Source organism: Nestor notabilis, unplaced genomic scaffold (assembly GCF_000696875.1).
Source record: "Nestor notabilis isolate BGI_N333 unplaced genomic scaffold, ASM69687v1 scaffold25461, whole genome shotgun sequence".
Taxonomy (NCBI): Eukaryota; Metazoa; Chordata; class Aves; order Psittaciformes; family Psittacidae; genus Nestor; species Nestor notabilis.
Window position 1 is genome coordinate 10616 of NW_009916434.1, and position 24094 is coordinate 34709.

The window sequence follows — 24094 nt, forward strand, 5'->3', positions numbered from 1 at the left end:
CTACTGTAGATCAAGGAAGCAGAAGGCCATTCAACTACCCAAGAAGTGGAGGAAACTACGTACTAATTACAGTGAGTTATTAACTGTATATATATGTAAACTAGATATGGTCTATGCACTCATGAAACAAATAAATAGGTGCACTCATAAAAAAATAGCCATCAGATAAAGAGCATTTGTCATCTGAGAATTACTCACACTAAGAAGGAAACAATATCTGACTTCAGTTGAAACTCTAAAATGATCTTTAAGAGGCACTGGGGTTTGGATACTTTTCCCTAAAATATTTATCTTAGAAATGAAATCGGTTTCAGTATCTGCCAGAAACATTTAATAAGCTGCAAGATAGGAAAATATAGTATTAAAATAGCAAAAAGTTTTGATGCCTTACAGTTGCTCTTTTTTTAAATCTAATTGGGACCAACTGGCCTCATTGCTTCTTATAAACTTAGCAATATATATTCAGAAAAAGGAATAAAAATGAGCAGATGTTTCTCCTTAAAGAAGTCAGACAAAGATTTTTCTTACACAATAAATCAGCTGCTAGTGGATTTCCAGGACACTGCTCCAGGCTAACTGTTTAGGTATGGCTTAAAAACCTGGTTTACCTCTGTATGTATCCAAAACTGGTAGATTAAACTGTAGATGAACAGCAAACACTGATGGGGGAATGAAAAGAGACATAGGCAAGTTGAAAATCTGAAAAATGAGAAAGAAAATATACATTAGATTCATAATTCTAAACTTGTGATGATATAACAAAGTATGATCTCAAAAGCTCAAAGCACTACACAAGATAATTGCTTCTTCTAATACCTCCATAATGTAGACAGAGAATAGATACTGATTATTATATTACTCCTTGATGTACTATAGCAAATGAGACATAAACTGATGCAAAAGTGATTTCCCAAAAGTCATACATATTGAGCAAATAGAAACAACAAGAAGAGAACTCAGAAATCTAGATGTTTATTCTGCATACTATATGGAGCAGGTAATAACATATCCTTCACATGAAGGGTTCACTTATAGGAGAGAATTGTCACAGAGTAAGCAAGGTGTGAATTTATAACACTATAGCTTTTCCAATCAAACTCCCTGTGTGAGCACCATAACGTCAAGGCAACGTGGCTTTCAAAGTTAATTATAAATCCCTCACGATATCTCCCTTGAAGCTCCGATACATTGCTGAGCTCTAAAGCTGTGCTAACATGAAAACGCTTTCAGAAAACTGCTTACTTAGCAAAGATGCTGAGTGCCAGGAATTTCACCATTAATTGCTTAATTGGCTGAGCAATAGAACAAGACTTCTAAGACCTTCATGTGTTACAACTCAGTGTGCTTTCTTCAGAAAAAGGCCTATCTTTTTTTTTCTTTTTCTTTTACCTGACACTGTATTATACCAGCTGCATTAAAAAGTTAATCCTTCCCTAAAATAGAGATTTTCTCTAAACCAAGCAGTAGTGAAGCTATCTTCAAACTTTAAAACTCTTTAGCACTCAGGGAAAATCTGGATAGGAGATAAGAGCTCCTTGTGAAACAGCAAAATTAGTAAAATCCATTTTCAAGTTCCTACTGTCCTTCTCACAAAAATCAAATATTTGAACATCAGAGAAAGCAATCTGATAGCCATGACAGGCCTCCTGAGCCAGGCATTGCTTTAGCGTAGGTCTGCACATATATTTAATGTCACTATTCCTTCATTTTTTGTCAAAGGACCTACCCAATGGGTAAGATGTCACACCAGGATTGTGAAACATCTGCATCTCCATCCCCAGTGTGACTGATGTTTTTGAGAATGTCACCACAGCTGCATCTCACTGTTTTGAGCCAATGGAGGACTAAGGCCCTGCAATCCCAGTTTGGTCTGCTGGCTGCAACACTTGACAATGACTGAAGCACAAGAAAGAAACCCTTATGACACTGCAGTATCACCTGATAGGCCTGTGGCAGCTGTGATTTCAAAAACTCCATTCAAAGGCTTCACAGATCAAAGCTGCCCCACAAACTGCACATGGAGCATTTCTCGTTGAATGTGTTCGAAGTACTTTTCCAAGAAGTAAAGGAATTGTGGTGGAAGGATTATGTTGAGCTTCTGAAACTTCGGGGAAATGATGTAAACAGCTACTTTGTTTTTAATCAGTCTGATCCTTAAAAGCTGAAGAGTTTGCATAACATTTATAAAATAGAATAAAAATATATTTGGAAGGTGAAATTTGCAGATTTAATCACTCAATCTAAGCAAACTCACAAAAACTCACAGCAACTCTTACCTAAGGTGGGAGCTAGTAAATGCCATCGGGGCATGTGACACTTAAGCATGAAATTCTGGAGTAGAGATGTGCATGAGACTTCTTTAAAAATTAAAAATGCAGATTAAACTGCCTTGTGCAGAAAAAAACTGAATGGAAACTCCACAACCTTCAAACCCACAAACCATGCTCTGAAACAAAAATGTAGTGCAAACCTCCCATGCTTTAGAAGAAATGGCCTAAACACTGTCATGAAGTCAGTCTTTTCCAAGTTCCTTTTTCCTCCTTCCTCTAACCTGAGAGATATTTGTCTCACAACAGCCAAAAGGCTGTCATGTTTTTTCTCAAAGGTGATCTTACAAAGATGACAACAAAGGAGTAGGACACATGGCCACATTTAAGTAAAGCTACTTTAGTTTTCTCTTATTATTAATTGTACCTGTGTAATGGCATGATAACATCAGAAGAAAATGGCAATTTAAAGGAAATGGAAAGGAAGTTGATTAAAAAAACCCCAAACCAAATCAAAACCAAAAACCAAACATAGTTTTCAGATTATTCATGGAAATGGTTGCAGGACTGAAAGCAGGATTAAAAATTTTATGTTTTTTTTCTAGAAGTATCAGAGGCAATTTAGTGGTATTTACAGATGACTCAGAGGGGAAGGAAGGATCATCTTTATATTTATTTTCTATACTACTTCTCACAATGAGTACTAGGATTTCTCTGCAAAGTGGTGAGATGAGGGAATTTTTATCTAAATCTACAGGTAGATTTGAGATTGACGAAGGAGAATGATTTCCTAACCACCTCATATTTCCTTGCAATGTAAGCTTTATTTTGTACAGATTAAGGATTTCAAAGATCATTTACAGAAGCAGAACCCACAGAGGAATAAAAATCTCTCCTAAACAAAAGATTTAGTTTCTCCTATTTGTGGTTCCACTGAAACAACAGATCAATGTCAGAAAAAAACCCAATAAAATCATTAGTTTTTCACTGGAAATGCCAATTCACCAAATCAAAACATTTCAAGTGAATGTGCCAGCTTTCACTAATCTGTAGAGGAAAAGCTTTCCTGGCTCCAAGATGGAATTTCTGGTCAAAACTGCAGAAAAATGTTTATCACACTCGCAGATCTTTTCCCACTTGTGGATTCAGGGACAGAGATTGAGAGAGCGTTGCAATAACTGATAACCTGATGGGAAAGGCACTCAGCAAGGGGGTGGAGAGGGATTTGTATCTGGGGCTGCTGCACTGCAGCTGTGTGCCTTCACACTTAAGGCATTGCCCCTTTTGAAGGGTGTGTGTCCGCTGCACGCTCTCTGACATGGGCAGACTCTACTTCTCTCTCTCTCCCATTTATAAGTAAAAGCTAATAAATGCTTCCACAATAGAAAGGGAAAAACTGGAAACTCCTGAGGTTTAGCAGAGGGCCAAGTTTCCTGTGCTGAGCCCCATCTCCATGCTGGGGCCACCTGCTGATGTGTCCAACGCTCACTGGAGAGGACACAGAGGGGCAAGGGGCAGCTGCTCACAGCTAATTCACGTGGGTTATACTTGTTGATTCTGCAGGAGTTAAAGGGTAGGAAAAAAACCCTACCCCTTACAGATCCCAGACCTGGCGGGCTCCTCAGTAGATAAGAAGTGAACTTTGTGACTCTGCTGAAAAGAATGGTGTTACCTATTCCCTTTGCAGATTTATATATAGATGTTTCCAGTGCTTTTAAACCAGCAAGGCATAGTTCAATCCTTTATTGAAATGTATAGTCTAAAGCTATCAAATTATTATGGATTTAATATTTGTAATTAAATCTTACCCTCAGAGGAAAGTTGAGAACTGGTACTCAAAGAATTAAATTATAGCTTTTCAAGGTGTATATGCAACTCTTCCCTTTCACAATTACACTTAAGCTAAGTGTTTCATCAGAAGCAAAAATTTATAAAGTATTAGCTTGCTGATGTCTTCCTGAAAATGAATATACATTTCCACTTTTTTTTTTCCCCCACAAAATGGGCTTCAAAACCACCTTCAGTCGTAACAGGTCTGCCTCTGTATGTCCCCTTCACTGAAGTAATAGAAACACTATGTGTGCAAATGACATGAAGCAATACACGCTTGGTTCAAGCTCAGGAGTATACTTCGTACCACTGCTTGTACTTAAAGCATGTTTTTCTCTTCTTTCATTTCATATCTTTTCAATCAGCTTGAGCACAACCCACACAGATTAATATGCTGATTTATTTATCTTATAATGTTTAACTTAAAACACATACACAGCTGGCAGCAGAAGAGTCCCACAATCCCACACCATCCACTACAATTTTCTCACAGCCTCCACAAAACTGGAAGTCAAACTGCATTCAACAGTACACATTCAGCAACAACAAAGGAAGATTAACTAAAGGCTTCACTGAGTTTCAGCTTTGAGGATGATGGATTTGTGAGGTTCTGGACTAGTCTGGAAGTCTAGAAAAATAGCAGTGCTATAAGAATTAGCAAGAACTCTGTTCATGTACAGTAAGGCTTTGGAGAAAGAAAACTGGAATACCTCTTAAACGTTCTGGGGGAAGATAAATCAATATTTACGTTAACCAAATGTTTTGGCTAATACCAGATACTTGGTGAAAAAAACACTGCACACAAAAGTATTATGGATTCCTAGGTTCATTTCCCTTTGCTCAAAGCAAATGAGTTTTTAATGTACATATATTATTTGCCAAGCGATACCAGTGTGGTCCTGAGGAGAGTCTTCAGAATCTATGGTGGATAGACATCTTGGCCTTCCTGAATGTTTTATACTCTCTGAGGTATCATCCTCAAAATCAGGCAGGCAGGCAAAGTGCTCGTGCACACACCCATATGTACACACAGGCTTTTTGTCTGTTCTGAATTATTGTTTTTGTTAAGCATTTGCACATATGGTCCCAATGGGTAAATGTGCAAAGGTTAAATCTTTAACATGGCAGTATTTACATAGGAAGCAGAATTGTGACAGAGATGCATCCCTTCCGCTATTGTTCATTGTGGTCATTTAAATTTAAGGCACTCCTCCTAACATCAGATGATTCTTTTCTGAATAAACAAAACCCAAGAATATACATAGAAGACTAAGAAACAAATCTAAGAAACAGAATCTGTTTCACGAGTTGCAGGAGAATAAATGATCTTTTTTTTTTTTTTTAACCTAGCGGTTTAACTCATTTAATGTTATGTGCTTAAACCAGTTATAAACAACAGATTAAGTCCATGCTTAGATATGTGAGCACAAATACAGACTAACTTTACTGAAGTTAATGGAGGTACATTGGATTTGCATGTGTGAGCACACATGCTTAGCTTTGAGTCATTTGCTCATAGGCTAGTTGTTGAGATTCCCAGAAGACTGTGGGTTTCCTCCACCACTCGTATTGTACACCATTGGAGAAGAGCATTTATATATACAGAAATACATTGAATATTGAGGTTTTTTGACCTCTAATTCTGAAAATACAAAATTCTAAAATATTAAAAAAAATAAACCCAAAAAAACAACAACTAAAGAAACTACAATCTGAGTAAAAAAAAAAAACAAACCTAAGTCAAACAAGAACATATAACCGAAATGAGGAAATCAGCAGAACCCAATTATCCTGGGCCCAAAACTAAACACGAATAGTATGCTACATTTATGAATGTATTTGGAAATACAAGGTTTTAAATCTGTAAATGAGTACTCGTCTTGATTTATATTACATGTGTACGCAGCTCAACATTTAAAATAGGTCGTATCTGAAATAACACTAGGTAAAAGTAGTGGCCTACTGCCCTTACTGGAGTACTGACACATGACATGAATAAGCAGACAAATACATACATTTGCATGTCCAAAGCAATCTCTAGAAATTATTTCTCTCCCTGCTCCTTTCAGTTACACAGACGTACTCTAGAACAGTTATACTCTGATCTTTTTCTGTGTTTATGCGTGAATAACTGAATGAAAAAATTTGCCTAATTTTACTAAAAAAGTTATGAAAATATAAATGCAGGGCTATATTTAGTCTTCTTAAAGGCTACTTTAAGAAGTACTACTACTGCATCTCTTTTCAAGTTTGCTGTAGAAACATTAATGAATGCTTTTTTAAAGCTTATGGTTCTCACATTCTTCAGGTTCAACTTCTGTGCTTTCAGGGTCAAAATATCTTAAAAAAAAAAAAAAAAGGAGGGTTTTCTTTGAAGGAAAATAAACACTATGTTTTCACTTTTGCTACATCTTCTTGATATTCATTTGTTTGTCAAATCTTGTGCAACTTACCCAGGAGGTGCACCTCTGTAGTACAGATTGTCTCAAGACCATCAATAAGTTGCAGTCTTCAGAACTATGATATACTTGGTGCACTGCCCACAGTATATTAACCTCTGCAAAACACATAATTACTAATAAGGTGTGTACTAGAGAACAAAGCAACATTTGTTTGCCAAGGACTTTTTTCATAACCTAGAAGCAACTAATCCCCCAACTTACACTTTGCTATTTTGCCATAGTATAGCAGGTAATAAAACCTGATTCTCAGAAGTGAGCTTGGGTAGGCTGGCTTAAATGTCGGTAAGTTGACACAAGTCAGTGTAGCTTTAATGCCGAGGAAGGTGAGGCTGTGGCAAGAACTCAAATCATTGCTGGAAGAGCAGAAGAATGCTTGAGATGAGAGTTACACAGCCAGAAATCCTGAGTTGAGCCCTGATAACATGAGTCAGTAGGAGCTCTGTTCAGGAGTTCAGAGAGACAAGGACTGAGGATGCTTTCATGCCTGTATTTCTTAACTAAAGTTATATATATTTTACAACCAGAAGGGGCCACAAAATGTTCAAAAAATCTTACACTTCTAATTTAAACAACTTAACTGGTGTCTGCTGTTATGCTTACAGTTTTCTGGAAGGCGTAAATCTTCAAGCCCACTGATACCACAGACCACAGTGACAAATGGAAAAAACAAACGTCCGCTTGCTGGAACTCCGGACCCAGCCAAAGGAGACCAGTGTCTCTATTGTGTTACAGTTCAAAAAAAGTTGCCGCAATAAGGGCAAAACCAGCATCAGTCACGTCCTCTGAAGGCACAACACCTCTAATGTGCTTCAGTGAAGAATACTTCAAAATCCTGACTGTATTTCAAGCTATTTTCTTATTAAATGCAGATCTGGGTGACCACTCCGCATTGTATATTGGTATCTGGACAACTTTAAGTGGGAGGTTAAGATAGAAAAGTTTAGGGCCATCACATCTATAGCTACAAGGATGACCTTAATTATAGCAAAATTAAAAAGTGGGTGGTTAATGAAGCCCAAATAATGCCTATTTAGCATAAGCCTAAATTTAAGGTCACATGTGTTTCCAGGGATGAAATGTACACAAAGCCTCAGTTGATTACAGAAATTAAAACGTAACTGGCTGTCTGCCAGCTGCACACTCCATTTGCCACTGACTTGTTTCACTAGAGCAATTAGAAAAGTGCCTTTGGCAGATATTAGAATTGCATTCATAGAGTGATCTTATAATGTGTATTTAAAGTCCTGAAATTATCTGGTGCCAAGCTTACATCAAATAGTATAGGTCTGGTGATAACATGCACTTGCAGCGTGAAGTAATGCCAAAAACTCCTCTTAATGAATCTCAAGGTGTCTTCATCATCTCAGGGGACTAGACAGTCTTGCAACAGAAGGTAAAAGTTTTGTATGCTAGAAATCGAGAATTTTAAATCTAATTAATTTTAGCAGTCCGGTAATTTACATGACAACATCATTTTTGAATGTGTTTAAGTACTTGAAAATCCTTACAATTGCTGAAATAAAATTGTAATTTCAACTATCATAAGGCACTTGACACTAAACCTAAGCATTCTTCCTTCTTTAAATGCATTTGTTCTTGAAGGAACAAGTGTTCACTATATCAAGAATTAGTGATCTCTCTCAAAACCCCTCCAACCTCATCTTAATGCATCTCTGCCTAATAAGCTCACTAGGAGATGAATTATTCAGGTGAGCTTCAGTACTCAGTAATAATTTGTATTTGAAATGTTTCCCAAGACCTCGACAGAAGCTAAATGAGTGAACAAAGCATCTGAAAAGGTGGAGGTTAAAGACCTGTCTCCTTAGTTGTTTTAAAAGCATTTACTTCCTATCACAAACTGTGTGTAACACAAGCCTCCACTCAATGAAGTACAGCTGTGCAAACAGGGTACAGTAACTGGATCTTGCTTCTTTCCCTCAGTCATTTTTCAGTATTATGAAAAGTTCGAGGAAGGGAATCTATGATGATTTTTACAGTCTACTTTCATTGTAGTTGAGGTCAAATGGTTTTCAAAATGAATTACTAAAAAGGCATTTTATTAGCATTCATTTTTCAGTTAAACTGCCTCTTACACTAACAAGAATATGGAATAAGGTAACTGAATATTGGTAAAATGTTAATCTTTCAGATGAACAAGTCATCTTAAATGATCTATCATTCAAAAGTACACCACAGAAATATTAGGGACATAAACAAACAATTTTGCCACAAGTAATTTAACTGCTAAAGCTATTTCTGACTTCTTCTGTTACAGCCAAGTAAATTAAATCCTGCTCCCTTAATGCTATTCTTGCTGACATCAATGTCACTGACTATGTTAAATTCCTTGGCAAAACAGGCAGAGCTGATGATCAGAAATAGTTTTTGTCTTAAAAATTTACCTGAAGAAACTGATAATCAATAACTTTTTATTTGAAATAAAAGAATAACAGCATGAATAAGTGTGAAATATATCACCCCAAAACTCAGTCTGTAACCATTAGTACATTAAAAATATCATAATCATAACACCTAAAAGACAAGTCACAAATGTAAGAAACAGAGCAAGCACTCTTCAAGGAATACAGCTGACTGCTCACCAACTCCCCACAACAGAAACCAAAATCTATGCACCTATAGAAGAGTTGTGGTTTCACATTTTCATTCATAATGATGATAACTTGAAGCAAAATGAGAAAAGTTATTTGAATGAGAAAGTAATTATAAGAAACTCACACGCACTTTCTCATATGTATTATTACATAATGACCAAAAAAAGAGAGCAAAACCAAGATATGGCCAACTCCAACACAGATTTTTATTTTATTTTTTTTTAAGTCTATGTAGAAAACAGGAAGTATTCGTGCATTTTGTAGATCTCTACAGTCAAATTGTCCCATGAAGCCACAGTGAAAAAGTAGGTGATGGAACTGGAGAAGCCACACAGAAAATGCTATAATGGATTTTCAATGTTTCCTAAGTCAAATGTGACTGGTAAATACACATATACACAATCCCCATATTTTGATTCAGGAGAGAGAACATTATAGAATCACAGGATAATTCAGGCTGGAGAGAACCACAGTCTGACCTCTTGCTCCCAGTGGGACCAGCTTTAAGTTCCTGAGTACTACACCCAGCTGGATCCTGGAAACCATCTGCAGCTTATGCTGTTATGAAGAACTATCTCTAACAGATAAAAGTGGCATTTCCTTTTCATGTGGTTGTAAGGAAGGTTATACAAATTATAACCTAGCACAGCAAGGGACTCCTTTCCTGGCATGGCTTTCTCCAGGTTCCTGTTAATGGGAACTGGTGAGCTATTCACACCTGGGGAAGAACAAAATAACCACATAGCGTTACTAGAGTTCATTATTGTTTCATACATTATTATTATGTCCATTGTACAGAATCAATTAATATTATCTTCCGTCACCCAATATAAACTGTAAACGAATCGGCATGTAATCCCAAAAGAGAATGAATAATGACATGTAGATAGGTGAGGAAGGAAAGAAAATTGGTGCTGCACAGAATTGCTGGATGATGGTTATTACCTGGCCCTCAGTTTTCCCTCTAACTTTTTAAGTCTCCATGAAATTACCTCAGATTCAGACCTGCAGTTGCTAAAATCAGTGGGCTCCAAGTGGTTGATATATTTGTATCCTAATACTAATTGTAAAGGAAAACAAAGGTCTGTCTTTTTTTAGCATTAGTTCAATATATGAATTCTACTGATAGAAGAAATAAAATGCTAAGGCTAATGGAAGTAGCCTGGAGGAGAATTTGGGGGAAATTAATAGCAGCCTTGCAACACCAATAAAGCATCAGTTATCAAGAAGCTGGAGCCATCATTTTTGCAGTATTCCCACTTTATCTTTTTTTCTGTGTTTTCCAAAAGAGAGAAAGATTAATGATATTATCCTTCTTTTCCACTTCTTCCCTTCCTCCTCCTCCTAATTAATACATAAAATGCAATGTTTCACACACCATCATAACCATATTGGTATGGCAACCAATGACTCTTAGCCTTCATTTTATTCTATTTCAAATTCAGTTTTTGGCACTAATCAAATCCCTGTGATTTGCCTGGGCCATATTGCACTACTTCTGAAGTATTTCTGAAGTATCTTGTGGTAGTAGAAACCGGTCATTTTGCACAAAATATTTGTCTTTAAGAATGCATAATGCAGAGAATTAAAAAAGGGACTTTCTTGCTGTTAGTTTCTGTAGCTTTCAGTGATTTCCACAGCCCAACACATTCTGGTTAACAGCAGGAGAAAATATGTATGCCAAGAAAACCTGTAGTCATTTCAAGGAGTGAAGTCAATGAAAACAACCATTTTACACAACCCTCAAAATCAGTGAAATGGGAAAAATCTGATGAATCCTTAGAGAATAAAAAAGATTGCATAAACCTTTTAATTAAAAGAGTGTAATTTCTTTGCACACTGCTTTCTAAGACCTGGATCTAAAGCAAAGTGGAAAAAAAGCCACAAATGATTTAAAAATACATCCATTTGGTGAGTCATGTAAAGCTTTTATTCTCTTTCAGTCAATGCTGACTCTAGTTAGGAGAACAGGTGAAGGCTTCCCCTCAGCTTCTAGTTAAATTTAAACAAAACCTTCAGTTTCACTATGCTTGTCACCTCCTACAAGATTAAATGTCTTCAGTATTCAGTAAGGTAATGAACTACAGTTTACCTAGCTAGAAACTTAAAAGATAGCAAAATTACATTTACTGTGCCACAGATCACCACATTATGATGAACTCCACAAAGCCAAGCATTTGGCAAGAAACCCCTCGTCCATGGCATGGTCCCTGCCAATCCCAGTATGAAAACTGGTGCTTCCTAGAGCAGCTGTAACCAGCAGCACTTCAGAGGCAGGTTTGCTGTGCTGCATTCCCATACAAGCAATAGAAAACGGATCATCTCATGGATCTACTTCTCTCCAGTCAGAATTAGTAGAAATCTGAAAACAACTAAGGAAAAAAAAAAAATGGCCCGGAAGGTACATCTTCCGACCTTTCCTTTTTTTGTGCATTTCATCTCCCCCACCAAAGATAAAAGAGAGAAAGTACATAGTGTCTACATAATCTCTCCACTAAACTATTATCTTTTCTTATTCACAATTACTACCTTCCTGCCTTGTGCTAACTGATCTGTTCTGTTGATGCTTCCAAAATGTTTGAACAAATCTCTTCTCATGCAGGGCTTTTTCAGAGTCTTATTCCCTGATGGATTCTACACTTGCACCGGATGAACAACCTCTGAGGCAGAGTACCATTTAAGTTTTGTTACCAGAAGGGACAATTAATGTCTTACATGAAAACAGAAATCAACCTACACAGATTAGTTATCATCTCCACAACAGAAGTGTATATGATCTGTACATGACTCTCCTGTCTACTCTGTTGTGGTGCAGTCCCTCTTTTGTTACTCTTCTGATTCAACTTTGCTTTATGTTTTTTGTTTTAGTGTTGTTCAGTAAGACTTGCAAAATAGGTTATTTGCCAAAAGCCTCTGTTTCCTTGTTATTAGAAATATAATTCTTATAGGAAAAACTTCTTAGTGGAAGCATACAGCTGTGCAGGCTTAATGAGAACAGGATTAGATCCAAAGAATTTGTCTGGAAGACTGTGTTATATACCACACACAAAGAAGTGTGTATACAGGGAAATGTACACTTTTGTGGGGGTTTTTTGGGTTTGGTTTTGTTTTTGTTTTTTAAATAAGACACATTTTTCTTACAGTTTGGCCTTGGCTACATTGAGTGCTAGCAGTTTGTATTCTCAGGATAATCACACACATAAATCAAAAGACTAGCTGTAAGGAGATCTGAGTTCAAGTCATTAGCCTTGATTGACTGTAGAGCTTCAGACAATTTTCTTAATGTTTTTCTTCTGCACGTTTTTATTGAGAAGCACCTATCTGTGCATGTACCTGACACTGACCAGTTCAGCATTTAGAAAGGAGTTCCACTACACTTTAGAATAATAGGAAAAATAGACTACATTAGCCTTTGTTCCCAGAGTCCATGTGTCAGAAGGAGAAGCGGAACAACCCAGAAGCACCTCTTCAGCCTCACCACTATCTGGTCTTTTCTGGTCATTTTGCAATGAAGTATGTTTTGGTACCCACATAATTCCAGGATAGGCAATCATGCAGCGTGTCACACAGCCAGTGTCAGACAGAAAATAACGCTACCATGAGACACTCTCTAATCTACCTCATTGCAATCCAGCAACTTAATTAGGAAATTTTACTAGGCATTCAGCATCTGATATTTCTGTGATGCGAGATGTGCTTTTTCTGTGCTTTGTTCAGTATTATCTCTGTTTTTCAGCCCTCTTCTTAAGTTACTCGTTGCGGTCAGCAAACTATTTAGTGAGTGGGCTAACTTATAATCATGTAATACATGGTATATGCTTCCATGGCCTACAAGCCAAAAATTAGAGCAACCTTTTAAAAAACCTACCTCCAGAATCTGTTCATAAGCCAAAACCTCCTGCTTGATCTGCTGCCATACCAGTTGAAAACACAAAACTGCTCCCACGTGAAAAATACACAATATGATCTGCAAAACTTAAGATGCAGAATGGTCTAGGAAAACGTGGGAAGAACCAAGACAAGCCAAAGCATTACATATGCTACCCAGAACAAACAATGGGTAAGATCACATCCCCTCTTAGCAAGAATCCAGGAGACTGTGATTTATACTCAGAAAACTTCTGAATCCATAAAATATTTAAGATACTACATGGTTAGGAAAGCAGATCCTGGCCAGGTAAAAAAATAATGGTCCTCTCAAGCCATATGTGACCTATGCTATTTCCTGTCACCCTCATAAGCATACAACATCAATAGAAAGGCTAGAAAAAGCAACAGTGTTCCCAGAGTCAGTCTCTTCTATCAGGAATAGGTCCCTCAGAAACTAAGCTGCATGGATGAAACTTCATGCACCACAGTTATGTCAACGGAAATAAAAGCCTTGGTCAAGTACATTAGGACAGGCCTAACATGGCCTGTGAGGTTTTCATACAGTTGGTGGGAATTGAACAGTCTCTTTCCACACATGCCATGGAAAACCACAAAGGAATAAAGGTTATTGGGTAAGAATTCAGAAATTAACTCACACTGACTGAATCTCTGATTTCAGTCATAGTTTTTAATAGAAATTGAATGTGCATTCCTTTGTGGGGAAAGATACTGAGAAGGTAAATGATCCAAAACACTTTTAGCGTGAAAATGCTGGATTTGGACACTTTCACGAAGACAAGCAGGAAAAATTCAAAGGATGAATACATGAAAGGAATGAAGTTTTAGTGACATGTATATATGTAATCTCTGAAAATATTGAAATACTTGGCAAGTCTTTCAGTACACAGCAGGTCTCACAGAAATTCTGACTAACCTGTTTCTCACACCTTTCTGAGGTAAATTGTTCAGGTTCTGTAGTTGCTTGGAGCAGCTCTGCAGCTGGTTAAAGTTTTGTTTGCCTGAGCTCTGGATGATCTCTGCAGTAGATCTGAGTTTCTGGATCACGAGGAATCATGATGGCGGGAACTGTTACACTGTCACTTGTCTCTTTTGTGGGTGTATAAGGCGTGATTTGGGTACCTGTTTTCCAGTTCTGGCTTTCATAGCAGATTCTTTACCTATAAAAGTCTGAAAACAACCCTGATTTGTACCAAAAAAGTAAATTGGTGCCATGTCAATTTTAAGGATAACTAAGCCATAGCATAAAATCCTGCTTGTGAACCCAGTCCCACATACATTGGGCTCAAGTTTTTCAACTACACCTTCCTCATTGAGGGTTCGTACTGAGTAGAGCAAGGTTTGTCCACCTTATACTCTCACTGCCTCTTAACTGAGTGACACTGTATATGTTAACTTCTGCAGCTCACTGATGTAGCATTTTTTTTTGCAGCACTTAGCTCTTTCTGCACCTTTTTACTACAAAGAGCATATGGCTCATTAACTTCACAACTATAAATCATCCTGTTGGTGAAATTACATTTATATATTAAAATAAAAACCTGCAACAAACTTCTGTGCAAAGAAGATCCTCAGCAACTGGTGCAAAGACTTCCATAGATCTGTGCGACTTTATACAAGCTGCAGACCTGACTCAAGCTTCTCCAAATAGGCTGGTCACAGCACTTGCAATCTTTAGTTTTGAGCATTTGCCAACCTGTATAATACAACTTGGTGTTACTGAATACAGATGTCAAAGTATGGTATAAATGTGTGAAACTCATTAACTGTGATGAAATTAGCACTCTGCTCCTTCACTTGATAATAAAGAGAATTGAGACTAAATGAAATTAAACGCCTTTAAAAAAAAAAAAAAGTTACTTCAGAAATTTTTTTTTTTAAGGTGATTCTTTGCCCTTTTTTTATTTTTTTTTCCTACCTCAAAAGCATCTCAGCCACTAAAATGTCAGCTTATGCAACTTGAGAACATATTCATCTTGGAGGATCTTAGAAGGAAACTGCTGGAATGAAATGAAAAAAAAGAGAAGATAATTCTACTTTTGTTTGGGTGGGGTTTTTTTGGGTTTGTTTGGGGTTTTTTTGCTTTTGGTGGGGGAATGAGAGTGAGAGTTCTTTTCTCCTGTATTCTGGGCTGTCTCTACAGAAGATTGATGTCTGGTGTCACCGCTCGGAAGTGCAAACTGTTCAGCTTCATTGCAATCTATGTCCTCATCCTCTTGCTCTGCAGGATACCACATACTTTGGCAGGCAATATTCAGATGGGAAGAACTTTAATGGCAAGAATGGATGCCAGTGAAACCTTTTCCCACAATGTTCAAAACTCTGAACATGCATACATTAAAGCAACATAAAGCTGCAGGATATTAGGAAGAAAACAATAACTAGTACTACTCAGCCACATTAATCTTACTTTTTTTTCCCCTCAATACATTCAAAGAATGCTAGGGAAATACACAAACAAAAAAAGGGAAGAAAAAAAATAAAATGAACTGGAATGAATTAAAGTCCTCCAACTCAAAGGCATAAACATACTTTGTTAAAGCAAATATCCATAGCCCCTTCACGTAACTTTTACCTTGTAGGTCAGATTCCTGCATTCATTTGGTTCTTCATTCTTCCAAACCAGATACAGTTAGAATACAGTTAGAATTAACACTGATAAGTCAATGGAGTTATTCTGGTGTAAAAGAGGAATTAGCTCTACGCGGTTTTCTCTTGCAGAGTGTTTTAGATGATTTACTAAACCAAGTTCCTGAAAGATAGATGTGTGGAAGTCCAGACTAGATTTGAAAAGGAATCTATTGAAATTTACTGAGATATCAGGAAAACCTGGGGGACATAAGATACCCCACCCCCTTAAATAAACTTTTAAATATTCCAGAAAATAACCCCAACATTTACATCCAACTTTCATCCCACTCCTTCCAAGATTTACAAACCATAGAAAAAGCCAGACAGACACTTCAGGCAATGCACATGAGTTTTGCATGCTCTATGGACCTGATTCAAATTCTACTGAATTCAGCTGAACAATATCCATTAACTTTAACAGATTTTGAAACAAGTTCATTATACATTATACAACACGAAACAAAGCACAGTTAACCCTTTGAAATAAACTTCAGGTATTTAGTGAGATGGCTCACCCATATGTATTTACACATTTGTTTTACAAGTGTCAAATTATTTACTGGAGAAATATAAAGGAAAAAATGCAGTAACAGATCACAGAATGGTTAGGATTGGAAAGGACCTTAAGATCACCTAGTTCCAATCCCCTTGCCATGGGCAGGGACACCTCTCACTAGACCATGTCACCCAAGGCTCTGTCCAGCCTGGCCAGTCCCTAGATGCCAGGGATGGAGCATTTACCTCTATTTTGGGCAACCTGTTCCAGTGCCTCACCACTCTCACAGTAAAGAACTTCTTCCTTATATCTAACCTGAATTTCCCCTGTTTAAGTTTAAATGCTTTCCCCCTTGTCCTATCACTACGGTCCATGAGAAAGAGTCCTTCTCCAGCATTCCTGTATACCCCCTTCAGATACTGTATACCATGTGCTTATTTAACAGTGACAGATCCATTGTATTTGGTAGTCATACTGTTTATTTACAGTACATATGATACATACAAAAAGAAAACTGCTCTTCCACAGATTACATTTGGACAGGCGTTGTCTGTACTTATGCTCCCATTCCTGAAAGCACATAGCTAACCACAGGTCTTCCATGTGTATCAAGTAATTACCTATTGCTCTATCTGTACATCTATACATGGCTCTGGATGCTATCTTAATAGCAAACAACAGATTTGCTCTGGATGCTATTAAACATAGTGAGACTTTAATACGCTTTTCCATTTATCATTCTAACAAGAAGGACATGGAAGCCATGTAGACAGATTAGCTAAAGAGACCAGAACACAAGTGACTGTCAAGACATGCTGCCTCAATTAAAAGGTGAAAAAGAAAAGAAAGGGGGCTTATAAGTTTGCCTTCATTCCCATGAAGCTGGGATCCACCTGGTAAAGCCCACTCCTAAGTGTGTCAGCTAGGCCTATCTGGAGGGTGCCTCTACCACCACATGCTATATTCAAGGTTTTCTCTCCCACCACTCCCTGCCCTGTCCCTTTAGCAGGGAACAAAGGCATGCATCTAAATTAAGTCTACACAAATAGGTCTTTACATTGGAGCCATCCGTGGGGATACAGCACTGGTAGTATGATTGGCACATTTAGCAAAAAAGCATTAAACAGCCTTTAAGAAAGCCTTTTATCAAGTGTCTGTCGCTACTGATGCTCTCTCAAGAACTTTGATAATCACTCAGAGAAGTTACTTTGTACTCCACTTCCTCTTTTCCCAAAATATTAATAAATGCTTACTAGCTGAAGACTAGTGAAGCCACATGCAGTAGAGTTTCAGGTACAGAGTTCATTTCAATGTTTACCATAACTTTCAGTACTGATGTTTGTGGGGGCAAAGCTGCTCCACCACTTCCAACAAACACTGAAACAGATTATGGGTCTGTGAGTGCAAGATGAGGGCTGCTAACAGCAGCATCAAACAGGTGAACCCAGAGATGCAGGGAAGCAGGACCAACAGGCTCCTGTGATGCTAACTCAGACTTATTTGTCAAAGAACAGCTATAGCACTTGACCTGTAAAGGCACTCCTACATACTCACTGGTTTTTGCAGCCACGTCTCCTGCCTGATGTATTTTTACTTTAAAGGCCTACAGCTAGTAGCTGGATAATTAGTAGCAGAGCTAACAGAAAGGAAAAGATTTCAGAGACAGAAAACACCAAGTATGGAAAAGAATAATTTTTAACCGATTATGACATTTTGATATATTCAACTGTAAATGAATTATTTTTTTTCCTTTATCTGTTTGCTCTAAGCTATAAATTAAGCCAAGATTGAAAACTCATTGCAGGATGCATCTGTCATACTTTCCAAACACACAAAAATAAGCGTTAAAGCTATGAAGTGCAAGATACCACACTGCAGACTTACCTCAACCACTAAAATTGTATATAGGAAACAGATCTGCCTAAGTAAAATAGGTTCCTGTATTTTATAAAGTGTCATTATTATCTTGCAAGGGTAGGATACTTCATTTTCAATATAAAAATAGAAATCTTTTTCTGCTTTGATATCTCTGGTTAAAACCCATTGCTAGACAAAAGAAGTGACCCAAAATGAGAGCATGCTTTTGGCCTCTTTAGGCAGATTGTGCCAAGCATAACTCTAGTCTCCACAGCCAATCTCCTCCCACAGTTAGCAGGGGAGGAGAGGGAACCAGAGAATCTTTCTCTTTATCTACAAAGTGCTGATTTTTTAATGGAAAACATACTTGTTAGTACAAAGGTTTACAGTGTGTTAAGACATATCAAACAGTAAGCATTTATGTATAATTTCATAATATATTTCATATGCATGCCAGTACCCATTATCTCTATACCCATCATGGGAGCTCTGAAAGCTTGTAAGTTAAATGACTACCCCATATTCATCCCAGTGCTCACATTCATTCTTTAATAGAAGATGCCAGCAACAGATGAAATCCTTTCAGCTGCTCAGCCAAGAGACACTCAGTGGTAGCTAAACAGTGGCCAGAGGGAGGCATAGAACAACTGTGCCAGTCCAGGCTAACAATGTTGTTTGCTAAAACCCCAGGGGAATTGTTGTAAGCTTACACTGGAGAATTAAGACCCAGATAATCAAAGTAGTATAATTTACATCACCTGGTGCCAGCATCACAAAGTCTAGGACAGCAGCTATAGCACAGGAACTTTCCTTATTTCACCTCCAGGGAGGGGAAGAAGGGGAAAAGGCAAAGGGTGGGAGGGGAGGGGGAGAGGAGAAAAAAGAAGAAAAAATGGTATGAACACAAGTGAGCCTAATTTAGATTTAGCTGCTGAAACACATCAGGATGGTAAATTCACACATATTTATAAAGAACTTGAAAGATATGAAGGTTGACATTATTTTGCAGAAACAGATTAAACTACTGTTTAAGTGATTATTTAAATAATTTTAATCCTATTTAAATAACATTCCCAAATATTTTACCACTGCCATAGAGGAGCAGCATGTCTGACAAAGTCAATGGGAACTGAATGACATGGGCAGAATAATAAATTTCTCTGTTATTTAGTTCACAGAATGAAAATGTTACTTCACAGGGCCACCGCTTACTTCCCTCTGCTACTAGCAAAAAGAAATGTAGTTTAAGGGTACTAAATACTATCCCTATTCCCCACAGAAATTACAAGAAAGATAGTAGTGTCTTGATTAAAAATGGAGAAAAGAATAATAAATGTCTTAGCAGGATGTCAGTACAGATTATAATAGTACAGGTGTCAGTTAAATCTAAAAGCAAAATAAATATCTACATTTTGTAAGTGCTAAAGGCAATCATATCACCACATAGATGTTCACCTAATTCTATCACACTCTTCTAATCACCCACACATTTTCTCCAAAACTAGATTACAAACCATTAGATCAGGAGCACTTCTTCCTGTGCATTTGCTGAGCATCCAGAACCTACCAGTGCCAGCCTCTTCCAAGACTCTACAGATCTCCTGCACCATAAGAGTGCATAAGGTATGAATAATCCAAGATATAAGGAAAGATTTATAAAGGTGTACAAGAGACAGATACATTTGTTTCTGGAACAGGATAGGACTGGTGAGGTAGAGCTCAGTGGAAAAGCAGGTGGTTGAGATTATAATCAACCAATCAAACAAACTCAGACAAGCTGGACCAGATGGCCTTTTTTCTGTTACTAATATTACTTATGTTCCCATTCAGCTGTAAGAAGTTACAAATAGTTTACCTGTTCAGATTTTTCTGACTCAAATTACATAAGATCAATGCTCTCACTTCACCATTACATTAAAAGTTATCATGACACTGCCTGTAGTTGTATTTAATAATTTACAATGTTGCCTACCCAGAGGAGAAACTGGTAGGTGTAACAGAAGTTTTGCCTTTTACAGTTCAAATTATGTAGCAAAACATATAAAAAGGGGGGGGAGGGGGAAGGAAGGGGGAAAGAACCCAAACCAAAAGCAAAACAAACAAATGAAAAAACCCAACCAAACAAAAAACCCAAACAAACCTTAATCTAGAGGATTAAGTGCTACTAGATACAAACAAAATCTAAAGTTAAAACATATTTCCTGTATTAAAAGATGAAATTTTGAAGGAAAAATAATGGCCGTGACTTAACTGCAGTCACATAGATTGCATGACACATTAATGCACAACTGCAGCAACGAAGTCTAATCTCTCCTTTATTTAACATGGGTCACAGTTCAGAACCTGTAAGTTTAAATTCAGGAAGGTATTTCACAGGTGTAAGAAAAAATTTAAAATCTCTAAGCTCCCAATTTGCATTCATTTATTTCAAAATTATACAAGTAATTTTCACATATAAGATAAAGCTTATTTTAAAATTCAAGCTTTCACATGACAGCAGATCTAATTTAATATTAGCAAAGCAAACTTTCTACCATTTGTGGGGTATACTCTGATGCTGCAGATTCTAATGATCCAGTGAAAAAGTTAAGAAACAGTACAGGAGTGACCAGCTTTACAGTATTACAACTACACATAAGAGCAATCCACTCAACACCTATCTTTACTTTCCCAAACAGCACTCTCCACTGTATTTTGATATCACATATTATAATATTTAAGACAAAGTCAACTGTGCCTATCGTAGACCTTATAAATACTTAAATTATTCTGAATTTATGTCTATTTACATTTTTAATGTCATCTTGGTTGATTATAGTCTTTTGATTCAGCTCTTCAAGCACTTCAGATGAAGGATCATGAGGCCATGAGAACTGCTAAATTCCAGTTCACATCTGTAGGGAGCCTTAGAGAAAACTACAAAAATGTGTAAACTATATATTCTTCATATACATTTATTAAAGTAGGCATAGAACCTGGTACTTCCTTCAGCTACTGATATGCATAGTTATGGATTTTTGCTTCATTTCCTTGTAATTATTCCAGAGGAATGCTGGAGGAAGAGTTTGAAACTAAAAATATACTACGGCTCCTGTGATAGATCATATTTTAAGAATAGCTTTAACAACACAATGCACACATTTTCTTGATTCTGATTCTGCAGACATGCAAGCATTTTCATTAACATGTGGTACGGGATTTTTGTCTGGTTTGTTTGCCATTTACAGTGACAGTGTCACAGCACTGTTTTCTTTAAACATATTGGGCTGATCTGGCAATGGAATGACAGGTGGAATGGGCACAGCCAAAGCTGCTGGAAAGAAGGAAACTTTCCAAGGAGCACAGAAAAATCCTCACATGGGGATTATTCAGATCAGAATGTCACTATAAACTTACTAGGGTTGCACTCCTCCCTGGAATGACAGAGTGGGCAGGCAATACATGGGTTTTCTCATCTTTTTCCAGCTTGATGCATTGCAGATTTTGGGGTATGTGCATTCAGAGAGTTCTCTTGTTCCAGTTTATGTATCCACTGTCATGTTACAGGCAGAGCTTTAGAGACTGGAAGCCTTCACTATATTCCATCACTCTCGCATTTCAAAGAAAGATCAGCAGTTGTATCTCCAAGGGTCTTGTTAATTTGGGACCTGCTACATATGAAGATTTGATTATTTGTGTGTTCAAGTGTTTTGTTCAATCAGAATCAGAGAGATTTAAAAATCCTTCTTTTCTTTTGCACCATGTGCAGCCTTGATAGCCTTTGTGTAACTGAACAACTTAAACTTAGTATTTATCCATTTATTCATCAATTAATGCCAGCCTCATTACTTCAGCACAATAAAATAAGCACTAATGCAAGAAATTGAGCTGAAAGAGCTTATTATGCAGCAAAATATACTGAGAGTTTTGGGGAGTTTCTCTTGGAGGCCACAGACATAATCCTCATGTGATCATCTGACTAAATATTATGCTAGTGTGCTGTATATACAGATATTCATTTATGCAGTTTTGATTTTGCCTTTGCATATTTTCATGAAGATATTTATTCTGGAGCACTTATGCTCCCCCTGTTTTAATGGGACAGAGAAGAGCAGAATGCTCATACATAAACAGCCTGAAAATTGGAAGGAGACTTAAAAAGAGAAAAGAATCAAGGGCAAAACCTGTGCCAGCCACCACAGTCTCTTCTATGACTCTTCTAGCGTATCTTCAACTGTATCAATATTCTACTTGACTCTTAGATCAACAAATGAACATGCACAAAATGGAAAGTATATAGCAAGCACATTTCTCAGAGAATTCTCAAAGCACTAAATAAATAGCATGGTCACAACTTTCTGTTCACATTTAATTCAACTCTCTTCCATTAGAGAAATCAAGTGAATGGATCAAATCGAACTCAGACCTCATGGTTTCATGAGCCTAACACGGGACAAAGACCTGTTTAAAGAAAATCTATGAGTGGATTTGCTGTGAGCATTGGCATTTTTTAACTGTTTAAAGATTTTTGGACAGTCTCTTTTTATCAAAATTGTTCAGAAGCTTTCATTTTAATGCCATTTAAGAACAAAAAGAAACTATTTTTTCTATGTTTATTATTAAAAAAAAACAGAAAGGTGATCTGATTTCTTTCTTATATTGAGTATTTCTGTGTTTTGCCTTACATTACTTAAGTTGTTTTGAGATATTTTAAGTATTCTTATCATAATCTACTCTATCGATCTAGAGCAGACAAAATGGCATATAAATTGTGAAATCAAAAAAGTGGAAAAAAGTCTCACTTAGAAGCAACTTTTCAGATAGCGCTTAATCCTGAGAGGTGCTGAGGCCTCAGCAGTGTATATGTACAGTAGGCTGTGTTAGTCTTCTCTTGAGCTGCAGTGCTAGACTAGAGCAACAAGACATACTAAAGAATGTAAAACAATGGGGATGTCTAGAGAACATAAATACACTTTCTTGTACTTAAACTCTAGAAGAATTTCACATCATTGGTGTCCTGCAAATGTTAGGAGCTTATATATAAATTGCCAACCTCATGACCCAAGGACTGTGCAGTTTATGACCTCATGCACCATGTAATCTATAGATGGCATGGTTTTCTTGCAGTTTAAAGAGTGAACCACAAATGATAAATATTTGCATTAAATTTTCACCAACCATGAAGATCCAGAAAATGGTTCCCAGTCACTTTCAGAAATGTACTGCATTAATTTTTTATTTCTGGATAGAAAAAATTTGCCGAAGGCACAGTACTTAAAAAAATTGTTTTCTTCATAAGTTTTTGTTATATATAAAAATGTTGGAGGAAGTCTTGACAAGAAAAAATAACCTACCAGCTACTCTCCAGTTGTACTAGAAGAGATCAATGAGATGATTGTTAAGAAATACAGCTGCTCTGTCCTGAAATTTCTGCCTTTTTTTTCCCCCCAAATCATTTATCCTGAATCTATACAAGCTAATTCTTTTAGTGTGCCTAATGTTTTGATCTCTGGATGTCAGCCAGGTCTTTAAAATGGCCAAGCTAGGGCCTGTGAGAGCAACTCACCAGCTCCAACTCATACATTGCTGCTGACTTTCCCAGCTACAGCTTTGCCCTGCCTCAACAAAACCCTCATGGGAAACTGGTTTAGAATTAGGCCAGTTGAAATGACTCCTAGTGATGGTTATGGCAGAGTATGGTTAAAAAATACCATTCACAGCCATCCTCTACTCACTAGTAAAGCTCCTGACAAAGAACAAGAACATTCTTCTGCCACCCAGCTATTCACTCTTATCACTTTGCATGTCAAGATGGATTTGATGCTTCTTCAGCCCAGAAGATCAGTACAAAATCACATAAAATATGGAAGAGACCAGGCTATGGACAACACATGAGGAGATTACATGTGATTTTGAGATCTTAACAGGATGGCTCCTTTCAAGTTAGAGATACACAAATGTAAAATCAAGAAAGCTGAGCACCATGCACATAAGGTTTTGGTTCCATAAACATTCCATATTCTGTGTACTTCTGTGTATGTATGTTGTTATGTATTACCTAATGATACCCCC

The 24094-nt window shown here is 37.1% G+C and overlaps 1 protein-coding gene across 1 annotated transcript in view; it reads right to left on the reverse strand.

The window, feature by feature from the left end:
- Window positions 1–608: 608 nt before the first annotated feature.
- LOC104413554 (alkylglycerol monooxygenase-like) overlaps window positions 609–24094 on the reverse strand; it is a gene marked incomplete at both ends in the record, with an annotated part of 83913 nt that continues 60427 nt past the window's right edge. Inside the window, 3 exon segments of the mRNA XM_010024582.1 lie at window positions 609–633; window positions 635–699; window positions 6551–6654. Of these exon segments, the coding sequence (XP_010022884.1) occupies window positions 609–633; window positions 635–699; window positions 6551–6654 (194 nt within the window).